Here is a 20,302-nt window from a genome sequence, read left to right as displayed (position 1 = left end):
ATCATGTGGTTTTTGTCTTTGGCTCTGTTTATATGCTGGATTACATTTATTGATTTGCGTATATTGAACCAGCCTTGCATCCAAGGGATGAAGCCCACTTGATCATGGTGGATAAGCTTTTTGATGTGATCCTGGATTCGGTTTGCCAGTATTTTATTGAGGATTTTTGCATCAATGTTCATCAAGGATATTGGTCTAAAATTCTCTTTTTTGGTTGTGTCTCTGCCCGGCTTTGGTATCAAGATGATGCTGACCTCATAAAATGAGTTAGGGAGGATTCCCTCTTTTTCTCTTGATTGGAATAGTTTCAGAAGGAATGGTACCAGTTCCTCCTTGTACCTCTGGTAGAATTCGGCTGTGAATCCATCTGGTCCTGGACTCTTTTTGGTTGGTAAACTATTGATTATTGCCACAATTTCAGCTCCTGTTATTGGTCTATTCAGAGATTCAACTTCTTCCTGGTTTAGTCTTGGGAGAGTGTATGTGTCGAGGAATGTATCCATTTCTTCTAGATTTTCTAGTTTATTTGCGTAGAGGTGTTTGTAGTATTCTCTGATGGTAGTTTGTATTTCTGTGGGATTGGTGGTGATATCCCCTTTATCATTTTTTATTGTGTCTATTTGATTCTTCTCTCTTTTTTTCTTTATTAGTCTTGCTAGCGGTCTATCAATTTTGTTGATCCTTTCAAAAAACCAGCTCCTGGATTCATTGATTTTTTGAAGGGTTTTTTGTGTCTTTATTTCCTTCAGTTCTGCTCTGATTTTAGTTATTTCTTGCCTTCTGCTAGCTTTTGAATGTGTTTGCTCTTGCTTTTCTAGTTCTTTTAATTGTGATGTTAGGGTGTCAATTTTGGATCTTTCCTGCTTTCTCTTGTGGGCATTTAGTGCTATAAATTTCCCTCTACACACTGCTTTGAATGCGTCCCAGAGATTCTGGTATGTTGTGTCTTTGTTCTCGTTGGTTTCAAAGAACATCTTTATTTCTGCCTTCATTTCGTTATGTACCCAGTAGTCATTCAGGAGCAGGTTGTTCAGTTTCCATGTAGTTGAGCGGCTTTGAGTGAGATTCTTAATCCTGAGTTCTAGTTTGATTGCACTGTGGTCTGAGAGATAGTTTGTTATAATTTCTGTTCTTTTACATTTGCTGAGGAGAGCTTTACTTCCAACTATGTGGTCAATTTTGGAATAGGTGTGGTGTGGTGCTGAAAAAAATGTATATTCTGTTGATTTGGGGTGGAGAGTTCTGTAGATGTCTATTAGGTCCGCTTGGCGCAGAGCTGAGTTCAATTCCTGGGTATCCTTGTTGACTTTCTGTCTCGTTGATCTGTCTAATGTTGACAGTGGGGCGTTAAAGTCTCCCATTATTAATGTGTGGGAGTCTAAGTCTCTTTGTAGGTCACTCAGGACTTGCTTTATGCATCTGGGAGCTCCTGTATTGGGTGCATATATATTTAGGATAGTTAGCTCCTCTTGTTGAATTGATCCCTTTACCATTATGTAATGGCCTTCTTTGTCTCTTTTGATCTTTGTTGGTTTAAAGTCTGTTTTATCAGAGAGTAGGATTGCAACCCCTGCCTTTTTTTGTTTTCCATTTGCTTGGTAGATCTTCCTCCATCCTTTTATTTTGAGCCTATGTGTGTCTCTGCACGTGAGATGGGTTTCCTGAATACAGCACACTGATGGGTCTTGACTCTTTATCCAACTTGCCAGTCTGTGTCTTTTAATTGGAGAATTTAGTCCATTTACATTTAAAGTTAATATTGTTATGTGTGAATTTGATCCTGTGATTATGATGTTAGCTGGTGATTTTGCTCGTTAGTTGATGCAGTTTCTTCCTAGTCTCGATGGTCTTTACATTTTCGCATGATTTTGCAGCGGCTGGTACCGGTTGTTCCTTTCCATGTTTAGCGCTTCCTTCAGGATCTCTTTTAGGGCAGGCCTGGTGGTGACAAAATCTCTCAGCATTTGCTTGTCTGTAAAGTATTTTATTTGTCCTTCACTTATGAAGCTTAGTTTGGCTGGATATGAAATTCTGGGTTGAAAATTCTTTTCTTTAAGAATGTTGAATATTGGCCCCCACTCTCTTCTGGCTTGTAGGGTTTCTGCCGAGAGATCCGCTGTTAGTCTGATGGGCTTCCCTTTGAGGGTAACCCGACCTTTCTCTCTGGCTGCCCTTAACATTTTTTCCTTCATTTCAACTTTGGTGAATCTGACAATTATGTGTCTTGGAGTTGCTCTTCTCGAGGAGTATCTTTGTGGCGTTCTCTGTATTTCCTGAATCTGAACGTTGGCCTGCCTTGCTAGATTGGGGAAGTTCTCCTGGATAATATCCTGCAGAGTGTTTTCCAACTTGGTTCCATTCTCCGCATCACTTTCAGGTACACCAATCAGACGTAGATTTGGTCTTTTCACATAGTCCCGTATTTCTTGGAGGCTTTGCTCATTTCTTTTTATTCTTTTTTCTCTAAACTTCCCTTCTCACTTCATTTCATTCGTTTCATCTTCCATCGCTGATACCCTTTCTTCCAGTTGATTGCATCGGCTCCTGAGGCTTCTGCATTCTTCACGTAGTTCTCGAGCCTTGGTTTTCAGTTCCATCAGCTCCTTTAAGCACTTCTCTGTATTGGTTATTCTAGTTATACATTCTTCTAAATTTTTTTCAAAGTTTTCAACTTCTTTGCCTTTGGTTTGAATGTCCTCCCGTAGCTCAGAGTAATTTGATCGTCTGAAGCCTTCCTCTCTCAGTTCGTCAAAATCATTCTCCATCCAGCTTTGTTCCGTTGCTGGTGAGGAACTGCGTTCCTTTGGAGGAGGAGAGGCGCTCTGCGTTTTAGAGTTTCCAGTTTTTCTGTTCTGTTTTTTCCCCATCTTTGTGGTTTTATCTGCTTTTGGTCTTTGATGATGGTGATGTACAGATGGGTTTTCGGTGTGGATGTCCTTTCTGTTTGTTAGTTTTCCTTCTAACAGACAGGACCCTCAGCTGCAGGTCTGTTGGAATACCCTGCAGTGTGAGGTGTCAGTGTGCCCCCTGCTGGGGGGTGGCTCCCAGTTAGGCTGCTCGGGGGTCAGGGACCCACTTGAGGAGGCAGTCTGCCCGTTCTCAGATCTCCAGCTGCGTGCTGGGAGAACCACTGCTCTCTTCAAAGCTGTCAGACAGGGACATTTAAGTCTGCAGAGGTTACTGCTGTCTTTTTGTTTGTCTGTGCCCTGCCCCCAGAGGTGGAGCATACAGAGGCAGGCAGGCCTCCTTGAGCTGTGGTGGGCTCCACCCAGTTCGAGCTTCTCGGCTGCTTTGTTTACCTAATCAAGCCTGGGCAATGGCGGGCGCCCCTCCCCCAGCCTCGCTGCCGCCTTGCAGTTTGATCTCAGACTGCTGTGCTAGCAATCAGCGAGATTCCGTGGGCGTAGGACCCTCCGAGCCAGGTGTGGGATATAGTCTCGTGGTGCGCCGTTTTTTAAGCCGGTCTGAAAAGCGCAATATTCGGATGGGAGTGACCCGATTTTCCAGGTGCGTCCGTCACCCCTTTCTTTGACTCGGAAAGGGAACTCCCTGACCCCTTGCGCTTCCCAGGTGAGGCAATGCCTCGGCCTGCTTCGGCTCATGCACGGTGTGCGCACCCACTGGCCTGCGCCCACTGTCTGGCACTCCCTAGTGAGATGAACCCGGTACCTCAGATGGAAATGCAGAAATCACCCGTCTTCTGCGTCGCTCACGCTGGGAGCTGTAGACTGGAGCTGTTCCTATTCAGCCATCTTGGCTCCAGTCCAGCGATTTTTTTCTTGTAAATTTGTTTAAGTTCTTTGTAGATTCTGGATATTAGCCCTTTGTAAGATGGGTAGATTGTAAAAATTTTCTCCCATTCTGTAGGTTGCCTGTTCACTCTGATGGTAGTTTGTTTTGCTGTGCAGAAGCTCTTTAGTCTAATTAGATCCCGTTTGTCAATTTTGGCTTTTGTTGCCATTGCTTTTGGTGTTGTAGTCATGAAGTCCTTGCCCACACCTATGGCCTGAGTGGTATTGTCTAGGTTTTCTTCTAGGGTTCTTATGGCTTTAGGTCTAACATTTAAATCTTTAATCCATCTTGAATTGATTTTTGTATAAGGTGTAAGGAAGGGATCCAGTTTCAGCTTTCTACATATGGCTAGCCAGTTTTCCCAGCACCATTTATTAAATAGGGAATCCTTTCCCCATTTCTTGTTTTTGTCAGGTTTGTCAAAGATCAGATGGTTGTAGATGTGTGATAACATTTCTGAGGACTCTATTCTGTTCCATTGATCTACATCTCTGTTTTGGTACCAGTACCATGCTGTTTTGGTTACTGTAGCCTTGTAGTATAGCTTGAAATCAGGTAGCATGATGCCTCCAGCTTTGTTCTTTTTGCTTAGGATTGTCTTGGCAATGTGGGCTCTTTTTTGGTTCCATATGAACTTTAAAGTAGTTTTTTCCAATTCTGTGAAGAAAGTCATTGGTAGCTTGATGGGGATGGCATTGAATCTATAAATCACCTTGGACAGTATGGCCATTTTCACAATATTGATTCTTCCTATCCATGAGCATGGATTGTTCTTCCATTTGTTTGTGTCCTCTTTTATTTTGCTGAGCAGTGGTTTGTAGTTCTCCTTGAAGAGGTTCTTCACATCCTTTGTAAGTTGGATTCCTAGATATTTTATTCTCTTTGAAGCAATTGTGAATGGGAGTTCACTCATGATTTGGCTCTCTGTTTGTCTGTTATTGGTGTATAGGAATGCTTGTGATTTTTGCACATTGATTTTGTATCCTGAGACTTTGCTGAAGTTGCTTATCAGCTTAAGGAGATATTGGGCTGAGACGATGGGGTTTTCTAAATATACAGTCATGTCATCTGCAAACAGGGACAATTTGACTTCCTCTTTTCCTAATTAAATACCCTTTATTTCTTTCTCTTGCCTGATTGCCCTGGCCAGAACTTCCAACACTATGCTGAGTAGGAGTGGTGAGAGAGGGCATTCCTGTCTTGTGCCAGTTTTCAAAGGGAATGCTTCCAGTTTTTGCCCATTCAGTATGATATTGGCTGTGGGTTTGTCATAAATAGCTGTTATTATTTTGAGATACATCCCATCAATACCTAGTTTATTGATTTAGCATGAAGGGCTGTTGAATTTTGTCAAAGGCCTTTTCTGCATCTATTGAGATAATCATGTGGTTTTTGTCTTTGGTTCTGTTTATATGCTGGATTACGCTTATTGATTTGTGTATGCTGAACCAGCCTTGCATCACAGGGATGAAGCCCACTTGATCATGGTGGATAAGCTTTTTGATGTGATCCTGGATTCGGTTTGCCAGTATTTTATTGAGGATTTTTGCATCAATGTTCATCAGGGATATTGGTCTAAAATTCTCTTTTTTTGTTGTGTCTCTGCCAGGCTTTGGTGTCAGAATGATGTTGGCCTCATAAAATGAATTAGGGATGATTCCCTCTTTTTGCTTTGATTGGAATAGTTTCAGAAGGAATGGAACCAGCTCCTCTTTGTACCTCTGGTAGAATTCGGCTGTGAATCCGTCTGGTCCTGGACGTTTTTTGGGTTGGTAGGCTATTAATTATTGCCTCAATTTCAGAACCTGTTATTGGACTATTCAGGGATTCAGCTTCTTCCTGGTTTAGTCTTGGGAGGGTGTATGTGTCCAGGAATTTATCTATTTCTTCTAGATTTTCTAGTTTATTTGCATAGAGGTATTTACAGTATTCTCTGATGGTAGTTTGTATTTCTGTGGGATGGGTGGTGATATCCCCTTTATCATTTTTTATTGTGTCTATTTGATTCTTCTCTCTTTTCTTCTTTATTAGTCTTGCTAGCGGTCTATCAATTTTGTTGATTTTTTCAAAAAACCAGCTCCTGGATTCATTGATTTTTTGAAGGGTTTTTTGTGTCTCTATCTCCTTCAGTTCTGCTATGATCTTAGTTATTTCTTGCCTTCCATTAGCTTTTGAATGTGTTTGCTCTGGCTTCTCTAGTTCTTTTAATTGTGATGTTAGGGTGTCAATTTTAGATCTCTCCTGCTTTCTCTTGTGGGCATTTAGTGCTATAAATTTCCTTCTACACACTACTTCAAATGTGTCCCAGAGATTCTGGTGTGTTGTGTCTTTGCTCTCATTGGTTTCACAGAACGTCTTTATTTCTGCCTTCATTTCGTTGTTTACCCAGTAGTCATTCAGGAGCAGGTTGTTCAGTTTCCGTGTAGTTGAGTGGTTTTGAGTGAGTTTCTGGATCCTGAGTTCTAGTTTGATTGCCTTGTGGTCTGAGAGACAGTTTGTTATAATTTCTGTTCTTTTACATTTGCTGAGGAGTGCTTTACTTCCAACTATGTGGTCAATTTTGGAATAAGTGCGATGTGGTGCTGAGAGGAATGTATATTCTGTTGATTTGGGGTGGAGAGTTATGTAAGCAGAGATTTTACTAAGCTTCCTAAATAGTTTTAGATTGAGAAAATAAATTTATTGCTTTTTTATGGATTCAGGTAAAACAAACACCTTTCCTTTATTTTAGAAACAAGTTATTTTTGGGAACCGAGATGGGAGGATTGCTTGAGGCCGGGAGTTTGAGACCAGCCTGAGCAACATAGTGAGATTCCACTTGTACCAAAAAAAGAAAAAAATTAGCCAGATGTGGTGGCATGTACCTGTAGTCCCCACTACTTGGGAGGCTGCAATGGAAGGATTGTTTGAGCCCAGGAGATCCAGGTTGCAGTGAGCTATGACCATACCACTGCACTCCAGCTTGGGCAACAGAGTGCAACCCTATCTCGGAAAAAAAAAAAAAAAAAGAAGGTTACAAACGTGTGTGTATTTTAACAATGACCAATGTTAACATAAAAGAAATGTCACGTGTATGAGAGCCATTAACAGATTAATTGACTAGACGCTGTTTTTCATACTCAAGCAGCCAGATTGATTAAAGGGGAAGACATCTCTTCAGGGATGCTGGACTATGTAAATGCCAAGGGTTTGGTTTGTAATAGTAATAAAATTTGTAAGCAATATAACATACCAACTAAGAGAGCCAGCTTAGGAGCTACACTGCCTGGTTCCGAATTCCAGCTTCCCACATTTCCTAGCTTTGTAACTTTGGGGAAGTTACTCAATTTCCTTTTGCCTCAATTTTCTAGTCTGAAAAATATGCAGTTCATATATTGCTCATAAGGTTGTTGAGAGAATTTTTGGCTAATGCATGTAAACACCTCGAGTAATGGCTAGAAAATAGTAAATATTCAGTAAATGTTGGATATCATTATATCTGTTATCAATATAAAACCATATTGCCCACCCTCCCCTGCCCCTAATCCAGACCTGCTCTGGGGAGGGAACAGCTCTTTTGACTGTTTCTTCTTTTGTTTGTCTCCATGTTTCTAAATGCTTTGTTTATACTTCTATTTCTTGATTTATCATTTTTGATATTTACTTCCTTGTTCTAGGTGAGCGTTTTGCTTTCTTACATCATTCTTCTCTCCCAGCTTCTGACTTCCCTCCCCCTATTCTCCTTAAAAAGCTAGATTATAATTTTTGGTTAAATTAATCATATGTGTTTATATTATTAACATAATATAAATATAAATATTGTTCACTGCTCAGCCAATTAGTATTCTAGGATGACATTTCTTGACAATTTTTGACAATTGCCTCATTTTCATTTGCTTAGTTTTTTAATATAACAATCATGTATTTTCCCCAAATGCTCTAATAGCTCTATCAAATGCCTGTACAAAGACAGAAAACAATCTATAATTTTTTTTTTCTTTCTGGAGACCCCTATCCTGTGTTCCAGTTGGGACTTGTTTTTCTCTGGCCTGGTGCACAGACTTCTCTTTGCCACTCCCCTGTGCTGGAACTTCTGTTTGTGGCAGGACATTTATTTCTTTTTCTAGATTTATTTCCTCATTTTGCTGAAACACGTTACATGATAGCTTCCTGAGAAACATAAGTAGGTGGCATATATTTTGAGTCTTTGAATGTCTGTGAGTGTTTTATTTTGCTCTCCATCTTGACTGTTTGGCTGGGTACAGGTTGCAAGTTAATTTAAACCTGGAATTTGAAGACATTGCTCTAGTGACGTCTAATATCTAGTGTTGAGTCCAGTGCCATTCTGAGTACCATTTCTATGGATATGACCTTGATATGGATATGGATATGACATTAAAAATTAATCTTCCTCTGTTTCCATTTTCTCGGGATTCCTTTTCCTTTTGATTTCTTTTCAACTTTCTTCTTTTTGATGGAAGCTTTTTCCAAGTGTCTGAGTTGCTAGTTTGGTATTAAGGGTGAGGTTATAAAACCTGACCCAAAAGTCTGTACATGTGGATAGGCCTTGTCAGCTGGTGAGCTTCAGGCAGGAAGGTGGCTTGGTTGCCAGATTGCTCCCCAAGGCAACATTAGTGAGTCTTTTCTGGAGATGATCAATTTCTCCTTCATAGATGCCTCCATTTTCCTTCGTGAGGTAAGGGGAAGATGTGGGGAGATGGTGGTCTGTTCTGGGGGTGATTAATTTCTCCTCCATAGATGCCTTCATTCTCCTTCTTGGAGTAAGGGGAAGATGTGGGGAGATGGTGGTCTGTTCTGGGGGTGATTAATTTCTCCTCCATAGATGCCTTCATTCTCCTTCTTGGGGTAAGGGGAAGATGTGGGGAGATGGTGGTCTGTTCTGGGAGTGGGCAGAGGAAAGGGAGCTGAGAGCGCCCTTTCAGTATTCCTATAATCCTCCTGTACTCAGTTCCACATCCATCTCAGTTCTCTGTTGAGGACTGTGCCTTGAACCCATAGCCATTCTGCTTCAGCTCCTCCAGAGAAAATCTTGGTCCCTTAGAGGAGATAGAGGAGTGGCGTGACACTCAGGATCTGGGAGGGACCTAGGCATTGGATTGTTCCTTATCTTGCTTTATCTGAGCCCCTTAGTTCCTCGCCCCTGCCTTTGTTAGGACCTGGTGCCTCTGAGTGTGAGTGCACTGAGGCTTCTGCATATGTGGGTGTGTCTCTCTTCTGTTGACACTTAGTTTGTAGCATTTTCCCCTTCTTGACTGAGTTATCACTCCTCCAATAGCTTACTTTTCAAACATTTGTTGGAATTACTCATCTGCTGTTATTTTACTGTCTTTTAAGTAGAATTTGGGAGGAAGAGGAGATAAACATGTTTGGTTTGTCAATCTGCTATTTTGAATGAGAAATTATCTTTTTTGAGGACTTAGAATCAGGCCCACTGAGCTTGGAGAACTGCAGTCGAGCTTAGTTCTCGGCAAAAGGTAGTATTGGGTTTCTAGCTGCATGCAGGCCAAGTCTCCCACAGGCACCTCCACAGATCAGCTTCCTTCTGTTTTGTTGATCTGGAATTCTCATAGTATTTTTGGTAAACTTCAAGTTCGTATGCTAAGCAACCTACCTTTTTTCTATTTTTTATTTTTATTTATTTATTTATTATTACACTTTAAGTTTTAGGGTACACGTGCACAATGTGCAGGTTAGTTACATATGTATACATGTGCCATGCTGGTGCGCTGCACCCACTAACTCGTCATCTAGCATTAGGTATATCTCCCAATGCTATCCCTCCTCCCCTGCCACCCCACAACAGTCCCCAGAGTGTGATATTCCCCTTCCTGTGTCCATGTGTTCTCATTGTTCAATTCCCACCTATGAGTGAGAATATGCGGTGTTTGGTTTTTTGTTCTTGTGATAGTTTACTGAGAATGATGATTTCCAATTTCATCCATGTCCCTACAAAGGACATGAACTCATCATTTTTTATGGCTGCATAGTATTCCATGGTGTATATGTGCCACATTTTCTTAATCCAGTCTATCATTGTTGGACATTTGGGTTGGTTCCAAGTCTTTGCTATTGTGAATAGTGCCGCAATAAACATACGTGTGCATGTGTCTTTATAGCAGCATGATTTATAGTCCTTTGGGTATATACCCAGTAATGGGATGGCTGGGTCAAATGGTATGTCTAGTTCTAGATCCCTGAGGAATCGCCACACTGACTTCTACAATGGTTGAACTAGTTTACAGTCCCACCAACAGTGTAAAAGTGTTCCTATTTCTCCGCATTCTCTCCAGCACCTATTGTTTCCTGACTTTTTAATGATTGCCATTCTAACTGGTGTGAGATGGTATCTCACTGTGGTTTTGATTTGCATTTCTCTGATGGTCAGTGATGGTGAGCATTTTTTCATGTGCTTTTTGGCTGCATAAATGTCTTCTTTTGAGAAGTGTCTGTTCATATCCTTCACCCACTTTTTGATGGGGTTGTTTGTTTTTTTCTTGTAAATTTGTTTGAGTTCATTGTAGATTCTGGATATTAGCCCTTTGTCAGATGAGTAGGTTGCGAATATTTTCTCCCATTTTGTGGGTTGCCTGTTCACTCTGATGGTAGTTTCTTTTGCTGTGCAGAAGCTCTTTAGTTTAATTAGATCCCATTTGTCAATTTTGGCTTTTGTTGCCATTGCTTTTGGTGTTTTAGACATGAAGTCCTTGCCCATGCCTATGTCCTGAATGGTATTGCCTAGGTTTTCTTCTAGGGTTTTTATGGTTTTAGATCTAACATTTAAGTCATCAATCCATCTTGAATTAATTTTTGTATAAGGTGTAAGGAAGGGATCCAGTTTCAGCTTTCTACATATGGCTAGCCAGTTTTCCCAGCACCATTTATTAAATAGGGAATCCTTTCCCCATTGCTTGTTTTTCTCAGGTTTGTCAAAGATCAGATAGTTGTAGATATACGGCATTATTTCTGAGGGCTCTGTTCTGTTCCATTGATCTATATCTCTGTTTTGGTACCACTACCATGTTGTTTTGCTTACTGTAGCCTTGTAGGATAGTTTGAAGTCAGGTAGTGTGATGCCTCCAGCTTTGTTCTTTTGGCTTAGGATTGCCTTGGCGATGCGGGCTCTTTTTTGGTTTCATATGAACTTTAAAGTAGTTTTTTCCAATTCTGTGAAGAAAGTCATTGGTAGCTTGATGGGGGTGGCATTGAATCTATAAATTACCTTGGGCAGTATGGCCATTTTCACGATATTGATTCTTCCTACCCATGAGCATGGAATGTTCTTCCATTTGTTTGTATCCTCTTTTATTTCATTGAGCAGTGGTTTGTAGTTCTCCTTGAAGAGGTCCTTCACATCCCTTGTAAGTTGGATTCCTAGGTATTTTATTCTCTTTGAAGCAATTGTGAATGGGAGTTCACTCATGATTTGGCTCTCTGTTTGTCTGTTATTGGTGTATAAGAATGCTTGTGATTTTTGTACATTGATTTTGTATCCTGAGACTTTGCTGAAGTTGCTTATCAGCTTAAGGAGATTTTGGGCTGAGACAATGGGGTTTTCTAGATATACAATCATGTCGTCTGCAAACAGGGACAATTTGACTTCCTCTTTTCCTAATTGAATACCTTTTATTTCCCTCTCCTGCCTAATTGCCCTGGCCAGAACTTCCAACACTATGTTGAATAGGAGTGGTGAGTGAGGGCATCCCTGTCTTGTGCCAGTTTTCAAAAGGAATGCTTCCAGTTTTTGCCCATTCAGTATGATATTGGCTGTGGGTTTGTCATAGATAACTCTTATTATTTTGAGATACGTCCCATCAATACCTAATTGATTGAGAGTTTTTAGCATGAAGGGTTGTTGAATTTTGTCAAAGGCCTTTTCTGCATCTATTGAGATAATCATGTGGTTTTTGTCTTTGGTTCTGTTTATATGCTGGATTACATTTATTGATTTGCATATATTGAACCAGCCTTGCATCCCAGGGGTGAAGCCCACTTGATCATGGTGGATAAGCTTTTTGATGTGCTGCTGGATTCAGTTTGCCAGTATTTTTTTGAGGATCTTTACATCAATGTTCATCAAGGATATTGGTCTAAAATTCTCTTTTTTGGTTGTGTCTCTGCCCGGCTTTGGTATCAAGATGATGCTGACCTCATAAAATGAGTTAGGGAGGATTCCCTCTTTTTCTCTTGATTGGAATAGTTTCAGAAGGAATGGTACCAGTTCCTCCTTGTACCTCTGGTAGAATTCGGCTGTGAATCCATCTGGTCCTGGACTCTTTTTGGCAACCTACCTTTTAAAATATTCTTCATAGTCAGTGGTTCAACTCTGTATGCTTTGGTGAGGGAGGCATTACATTGTTCTTTTTTTTTTTTTTTGAATGAGTACACAGTATATGCAGGAAATGAGTTGTCAGAAATCAAATCAGCTAATGTGGTGGTGTGGTGTAGTGCCAGATACTTGGGAGGATCACTTGAGGTCAGGTGTTTGAGGCTGCAGTGAGCTATGATTGTGCCACTGCACTCCAGCCTAGGTAAGACCTGTCTCTAAAGAGAAAGAAAAAGAAATCATATTAAAAGTCAGGATTAGCTGAATGAACCCCTCAGTAGAACTCCCTCCATCAATGATACCTTCTCTTTTCCAAATTCTCTTTTTCTACTGACTTTTCCCTATCATCAGATATGCTCAAGTTTCTCCCATCCTAAAAAATATGCAATTTACCCTTCACTCCATGTTCCTCTTTAGTGATAACCCCTTCTCTGCATTTCATGGTCAAGTTTCTTGAAAGATTGATTTGCACTTTCCTATCCCTTCTTCCACATTTCTCACTGATTACTCACCTCTTGCAATCTGCCCACCAGGTGGCTGACACTCCTCTCATTCTGGTCACCTCTAATCTCTTTCTTGCTAAATTAAATAATGCCTATCAGTCCTGTATTTGGTACTTCAGCCATCTTCTCTCAAATATTCTTTCTTCCATGACAGCATACTCCTGGATTTCCTTCTATTTCTTGATCTTTTTTTTTTCTAGTGTACGCTGGAGATCTTTTCTTTTTTGCCTGTTCTATAAAAAACTGTAAATCTGTTGTTCAACACTGGTTCTCCTCTCTCTAAATAATTTCACACCTTTCATGCCTTTGATTACTATCTACGTAGCAACTATAAATAATTATGGGGAGACTTTTATAATAGTGCATTTACTGAGTGTTTTTCCTCCTAACCTAGGGAATGAGGGAAAGACCAAGCAAGCGTTCTGTGGGTCATGATAAAAATCTCTATGCAAGTTCTCTCTCTGAGGTTCAGACCCATAGTGCCAGCTGCCTTTTGGTTATGTCACCTGGATATCCTACAATCACCTCTAAACCAACATGTCTAAGTGGATGCTTCATCCAACTTCTCACAGGCCTTAGAGGAAGGGCATGACCACTCACCCCTTCCTTTGTGCCCCATCCCCACCTGGTGGTCATCATGAACATCTCCCTCTCTTTTAGCCTCTATCATTAACTCATTAACCTCCAGCCACACTCCTAGAACATGTGGAATTTTCAGTCTCTGTGTCTGTCAACCACCCCAGACCTCCGCCTTGCCATGTGGTCCATTAGGAATCTGTGCTCTCAGACCATCCTATGCATCTCTCCATCTCAGCACTCATTACTCTTTTATTTTTGTCTCTTGGCCTAGTTGCCTCCTCCTCTTTCACCACCTCACTATGAATTACCTTGAGGGTGGTGTCCACACTTCTTTCCAGATGCTTAACTTCTCTTTGACTTGGTTCCCTCATCTGTAGAATAGGAACGATACTAATGCCTACTTGATTGAGTGGCTGTGAGGATGGATGAATCCATGCAGAATACTTGGTCCAGTTTCTGCCACCTAGTAAGTGCTCATTTAATCTAAGCTGTAATTATTAACACTATTAGCAATATTGTGTTTTCTAAATATATAGTTGGCTTTCTATCACATAGAGAACTTTCTTTTCAAAATTTGCTGAATAAATGAAGAGAAAAAGTAGTAGGATTTTTTTCTTCCTACTGCAAAAGAAAGAGGTATGGCTGTTTATTCTGATTCAGATTTTCTTTAGTGAAAAAAAGAAAAAAGAGGGTAAAAGAAGGCATAACAACTCCATAAAGAGGAAAGCGTTTTTTTTTTTGTCTTGTTTTTTTTAATCAGTTCTGATTTCCTTTCTGGTATCTCTGCTGGTCTTTTCAAAACTTGGCAACTTTGTGGCTGTGGAAGACTGTTGATGAGAGGGTTGGGCGATGATACCTCAGGGTTACCCTCAGGTCGTACCTGGTGGTGTCAGCTTATCAGAGCCGTCTCCGGGTGGTAGTAGGTGAACTCAGGTATCTCTTCTTCAGATATTCTACAGTGAGAAATTTTTTTCTGGAAGGTTGGACATGGGAGTAAATCCAGGCCATACCATTCCTGGTTCTGTTTGTCAGTATCATATCTACTCTTTGAGATCCAAAGTTTGAGGAATGGATAGATTCTAGGTTTATCTCACGTTATTGCTCAGCAGCTTACAGAGTTTTTTTTTTTTAAAAAAGAATTCCACATGTGTTCCTGAAATATGCTCTAACTCTGACACAAAATTTCAGTGTGCATTAGTAGGAAAATTGATGCCTTACAAAATATACTTAGCTTAAAATATGTCCATATTTTAACTTATAGGAAGAGAAATTCTCGCAGCTAACAGGGTGGAAAATGTTGAAAGTTTGGCTTTTGATTGGATTTCAAAGAATCTCTATTGGACAGACTCTCATTACAAGAGTATCAGTGTCATGAGGCTAGCTGATAAAACGAGACGCACAGTAGTTCAGTATTTAAATAACCCACGGTCGGTGGTAGTTCATCCTTTTGCCGGGTAAGTGTGTTCATGTTTTCCTAAGAGCTTGAAACTGTATGTCTTTTACAGTCATTGAAAAGTGATGCCCTAGGGATTTAGGTAAGTTCAGCAAATATAAGATTGAACTGTATAAGTTGAAATCACCTTAAATTTTATTTCTTTTTTCCTTCAAAAAACTTTATTCTGGGGGAGTAAAAAAAATTGTTTTTAAACCCAAAACATTTCTTCTAACTTTTGGCTTTCTCAGTCTTCACTGAAGAGTAGTTTTTTTCACAGTTGCAGAGGACCAAACAATGTGATATAGATTCAGTAGAAAAGGAGTGAATAGGCAACAGAATTAACAAGAAAGACCCAAATTCTTTCCCTGCTTTAATATATTTATATAAAGCTTAGCAAAACTTGCTTAATCATTCAGTAGTTTTCAGAATAAAAAGTTTTTCAGACCACAAAGTTTCATGTTTTACCATTCTATAATTGGTGGTGCCAGACAAGGAAAGACAGAAGAGTTCACAGTATTCCTTTTTGGTTCCTACTTGTCTTATTTAAATATGTTTAACAGCTACTGTGTTTATTTAGAACAAATCTGAGCTATGTGTTGTATATGAGTGGAATGATAAAAAAGATGGCTGCTAACCCACCAATGCCTGATTACCCAGGGAACATCCATACCTGTTCTTCCGTTAGATATATAATCTCATCAGCTTCCAAAGCTAGTTTGTGAAGGAGGTATGTGTAAATACCCATTTTAGAGAGAATGAATCTAAGGCGCAGTGAGATAAAGTGACTTGTGAAAGGGCCCGCAGCTATTAGGCAACAGTCAGTATTCAAATTCCAGACCTGTCTGACTGGAATGCCTGTGTGCCTAAAAAAGTCTGTTTGCTGCGTCTAGAGTGTCTGCTTTAATTTCCTCTCTGTAAGATAATAAAAGAAACACATTTTAAAACTGATATTATTATTGATAAGAAATTTCATTGCCCTATAGAGAGTTAAACAGTTTATTTTTTTAATGAATTTGTCTTAACTCAAACTTTTGGCCTTTGGTTTTGAAAAACTGTTGAATTCCTTTCCTGTTGACTCTTTTGTTTAAAATGATATGAAGTAGTTACATTTCAGAAAGTTACATTTTGGAAAAGAATAATTTTGATTCCTCTGGATCCCATAAAAGAGAAAAAGTTGTTTTTTTATTTTCTTTTGTTTTTTTTTTTTGTGTGTGTGTTTTTTTTTTTTTTTTTTTTGCCTCTAGACTTATCTTTTTCCCACTCTTTAGAGTATTAAAAAAATGCTTGGGTCAGATACTGTTTGCATTGCATTGATTTGGATGCTTTCTTCATCTGAGATGAATGGTTTCCTGCAAATTTATCAATTCCTTATGGAAGAATGACTAGAGGATCCTGAATGTTTAATCTAGAGAGAAAGAGATTGAAATGTTTTCTTGCTGTGTTCATTGTTTATTATTTTATTTTAATAACGCGGAATATTTAATAGGTAACCTGAATTGTGTCTTGTTAGAGAATATGTTAGGCGACAATAGTTTTAGTTCCTAAACTCTGAGACAGTGGTTCTCTTCTCTCAATGCCCATTTAAATGCCATTTGTATTTGTGACTTTGGTTACATGTTAACTAAATTTTAACTGAGAATTACATGAGTTATACACTAAGTATGTTAAGTTCAATAGCATATAAAGAAAACAAAATTAATTGCAGTATCTGGAGAATCTCTGTTTGTTCTAAATCTCTGGAAGTCATGTAGTTTGTCCCAGTGTTGACAGCCTTAATTTACTACTGCTTTTTCTAGGTATCTATTCTTCACTGATTGGTTCCGTCCTGCTAAAATTATGAGAGCATGGAGTGACGGATCTCACCTCTTGCCTGTAATAAACACTACTCTTGGATGGCCCAATGGCTTGGCCATCGATTGGGCGTAAGTAGGAATCATCATCCCCGATACTTAGTTCTCTTTTACTGCAGAACACATAATGAGGCAGGTTGGGTGATATGATGGAGTAAGGAAACTGGTACTGCTTTCCCTCGCAGAATTTTAAATAATTAATTGGTGATGGGAGAAGGATATTGAACAAGAACACAAAGGACATAAACATAGTTGGCCAGCTACTGCTGGGGTGAAAACTAATAAATTCATGAGTATTCTGAGAAAATTACTAGAGAAAGCTGAATGACAAGATTTAGTGGAAACTCAAGATGGGGGAGGTGGGTCCCAAGCAACATTTAAAGTAGGGTACAGATTTGTTGAACTGTAGGCAGTGTGTAATTTCTTACAGGGAGCATCTTGAGTTTAGGAAATCTTTGGAGTCAATTAATCAACAAATGCACCTTTGCTTACATGCACTTTGGGAGAACTTTAAAAGTATAAGCTATGGTTCTCAAGAAATTGATGATCTATCTAGGAATATAGGAAAAGGAATAGAGTAAATAAGCTTATAAAGATGAAATGCCAAAGTAACTTATGGGAGAAAAAAAGGGAAGAAATATATTTAACCTTTTAAACATAGATTACTACCAATGTTTTTCTTAGCTTGTTGATTTCACAAGGAGAAAATAAAATTTCTGGCTCAAAGATAGCAACATTTTAAGTTTTCTAAGACGATTGATTGAAAGCCACTTCATGAAAAGTAGCCGTCTCTTTCTGGGGGACATAAAACTGTTAAATTTTTAATGAATGTAATTTAAATTTTAAAAACTTTGTTTAATAAATGTGTCAACTGACCCTACTGTTTTTGGATGCCCTTTGTGTAAAGGGTGCTCTGATAGTTTTTGGATAAGAGATAACTAAATATTTTATTATTTTAGTGCTTCACGATTGTACTGGGTAGATGCCTATTTTGATAAAATTGAGCACAGCACCTTTGATGGTTTAGACAGAAGAAGACTGGGCCATATAGAGCAGATGACACATCCGTTTGGACTTGCCATCTTTGGAGGTATGTTTTAAAGCAATAAAAGTATGTATTGTTTTTATACATTGCAAGTTACAATAGTAAACTCATCCTCATGTGGCATTTTCACAATCCCAGAAAAGCTGGCCACTTTAAAATGAAAAAATTTAAAATGGTGCTATTATATATAGACAAAACATTTGGTTTGTTGATGGTGTATTTCATTTTTAGAGTGTGGTTTTTGTTTTGTATATATTCGTATAATGTTGACAGTGTATATGGGTACAGCACTTTGTAGATTACATGTATTATACAATTCAACATCCCAAGTACTTAGTTATACAAGTATCATGTGATGAAACAGTAAATTACTGCCTTCATTTTCAAGAATAAAACAGCAAGAGCTGTTTATAGTAATCATTGTAGCATTTCATTATTCTCCAGTGTTTGTAAGAATCTCATTAGAAATCCTTGTGGAAAAAACGATTACACATATTCATCAACTATATGCTGACTGAATGACTTTGAAACTTTTTTATTCAAAATGTTGGAGAACTGACATCATCTTTGTTTTATGGAAGTGTTAGGTTATGCTTTATGAAGAACAGCAAGACATAATTTTTTTTTCGTCAACCTTTCCAAATAATTTCATGCTACTAGTGAAGATTGCTGAGAAGCATGAATTCTGGGGAACTACAGTCACAATGAGCACAGCCAATGCTTGCCTGTCTTCTCAGCTCCCCATTTGAGTGCAGGCATGCTGTTGTGAGTTGAGTTGCTGGGAATAAGAATGTAGCCTGGTACCATGAAACAGGTGGTTTGCTTAGTCTTGAAAACAGGAGCTCTGTGAATGGTTGTATAGCTTGTGCACTGCATAAAAATGCCAGGCCAAGAGGGTGAGGAGACACTGAAATCTATCCTGGGTCTGTTTGACAAACCATGATTACTCCAGTTAGAGGGGTCATGTTTTGTTTAAGTCTACCAAAAGCCCTGTGTATATGCTAGTTGTGTCCCTGGTTGAAACTTCCTACTTTGAATAATTAACACAGTGCTTGAAAAGACTAGACACTCACTATAAATCAAAGACTTTCTCACATGCATAGAATGTATGTGTGGAATGAATAGTTAGTAAGTATATTGCATATCTTGTCCTGCTGTCTGTTTATCTGTGGAGGAGTGTGTGGTATTTAAAAAATGCTCATGAGATTTTTGATGAGTTAATTATAAATACTCCTCCCGTCCCCCTTCCGCCGCCGCCATCCATTTACTCCCTTTTCACTAATGATGTCAGACACATGCTATTTGCTGTCGCATAGAAACATTATAAAAAGTTGAATTTTGTCTGCTCTGGGCTGGGATGTTTTGGGATTCAAGAAAATGTAGTTTTAATATCTTTTGGTTTCATCAGTATGAAAAAAATTTGAATGCATACCCATGAGGACAACACAACATTCCCAAAATAGCAATAATTATTTATTTCTTTCAACATTGCTGTTTATTGTGAATTTCTTTTGGAAAGTTCTTTTGTTGTGCAACACCATAGAAATTGTGTACCTTTTTACTAAAGGGCTAGATCTTCTTGATTGTGCACCACACAGAACTAAAAGATTTATTGAACTACTTACTTATTTAAGTATATGAGGATGCCTTTGTTAGTAGTGGGACTGGGATTGCCAGTCTCTAGAAAGATTTAGGGAGTCCAGTGACTGATTGGTCATTGATTAGACCACAGATAAGGAAATTGGTCAAATAAAATTTATGACATCTTAAACATTTTCTGATTAATTAGGGTTTTCTAGTTAAACTATCATTAAAGAGAAAATCCACATTGATGCAATTCTTTCTTTTAAAAATATATGTTTATTTTCCTGCTGCAATAGTTAGTGTAAAGTGAACATGATTAAATTTTTGTTGTTTAGAATCTTATGTCGCCTCTCTCTTACCATTCTGAGCATCATGGAACATTAGTAGTGTGGTTGTAGCTGAATCCACACTTGTGTTGAGATTTTTATTGATCCTCAAACATACACTGAAAGTTCCTTTTTTGGGCTAGACCTGTACTTTTCCTTCTCAACAGCTTCTTATTTAAGTCAAGGGAAAAAATTACAATTTAAGTGCTGTCATTAAAACATAGAATATGAACTGTTTGACCTGGGAAGGATCTCAGGAATGATTCAGACTGTCTCCTTCACACAGCGTAGTATTTGCCTAAGAGCACTCAGCAGGTGAGCGCTTTAGCGGGCGCAGACCTATGAGGCCTCATTTAATGCTCTGTAGAAGAATTCCCCAATTCTTATTTTCACTATTACCTATGCAGAACTAAATCCAATTGCTACTAAATGCCATCATAAAACTCCATATGTGCTTGCCTGAACCTGAACCCTGATATTATTAACATACAGACTTCCACAGAGCATTACTAGGGAGTAACAAGTCGTGGAAAATGGTTAGAGAAACATATTACAGATATTTATGGGGGAGATGATCGTACTTGCAAGAAGCATTTCAAGCCTATTGCATTTTCTCAAGTGATTTATTTATAAGTTAGCTGTGATTGAAAATACTAATCTACCCATGTTTCTTTTCAGAGCATTTATTTTTTACTGACTGGAGACTGGGTGCCATTATTCGAGTCAGGAAAGCAGATGGCGGAGAAATGACAGTTATCCGAAGTGGCATTGCTTACATACTGCATTTGAAATCGTATGATGTCAACATCCAGACTGGTGAGTGAGATTGCCCAGTTTTTTTTAATTTTTTTGTATGGGTTTATTT

The 20,302-nt window shown here is 38.9% G+C and overlaps 1 protein-coding gene across 5 annotated transcripts in view; it reads left to right on the top strand.

Annotated features, from left to right (window-relative positions):
* The window catches only part of LRP2 (LDL receptor related protein 2), a 232,678-nt gene that overhangs the window by 92,177 nt on the left and 120,199 nt on the right, over positions 1 to 20,302 (top strand). For 4 of the 5 annotated variants that reach the window (XM_054679929.2, XM_515882.7, XM_054679930.2 and 1 more), the window contains 4 exons: positions 14,459 to 14,651; positions 16,429 to 16,554; positions 17,442 to 17,572; positions 20,116 to 20,253. In XM_054679929.2, the coding sequence (XP_054535904.1) occupies positions 14,459 to 14,651; positions 16,429 to 16,554; positions 17,442 to 17,572; positions 20,116 to 20,253 (588 nt within the window). Of the gene's footprint in view, positions 1 to 5,390; positions 5,561 to 14,458; positions 14,652 to 16,428; positions 16,555 to 17,441; positions 17,573 to 20,115; positions 20,254 to 20,302 lie in introns of those variants that run through there. The other variant, XM_054679933.2, reaches the window with a different exon arrangement.

Source organism: Pan troglodytes, chromosome 13, assembly GCF_028858775.2.
Source record: "Pan troglodytes isolate AG18354 chromosome 13, NHGRI_mPanTro3-v2.0_pri, whole genome shotgun sequence".
In the NCBI taxonomy this organism is placed as follows: Eukaryota; Metazoa; Chordata; class Mammalia; order Primates; family Hominidae; genus Pan; species Pan troglodytes.
Note: the sequence above shows the minus strand (reverse complement) of the source record. Positions and strands in the feature narration are given on the sequence as shown.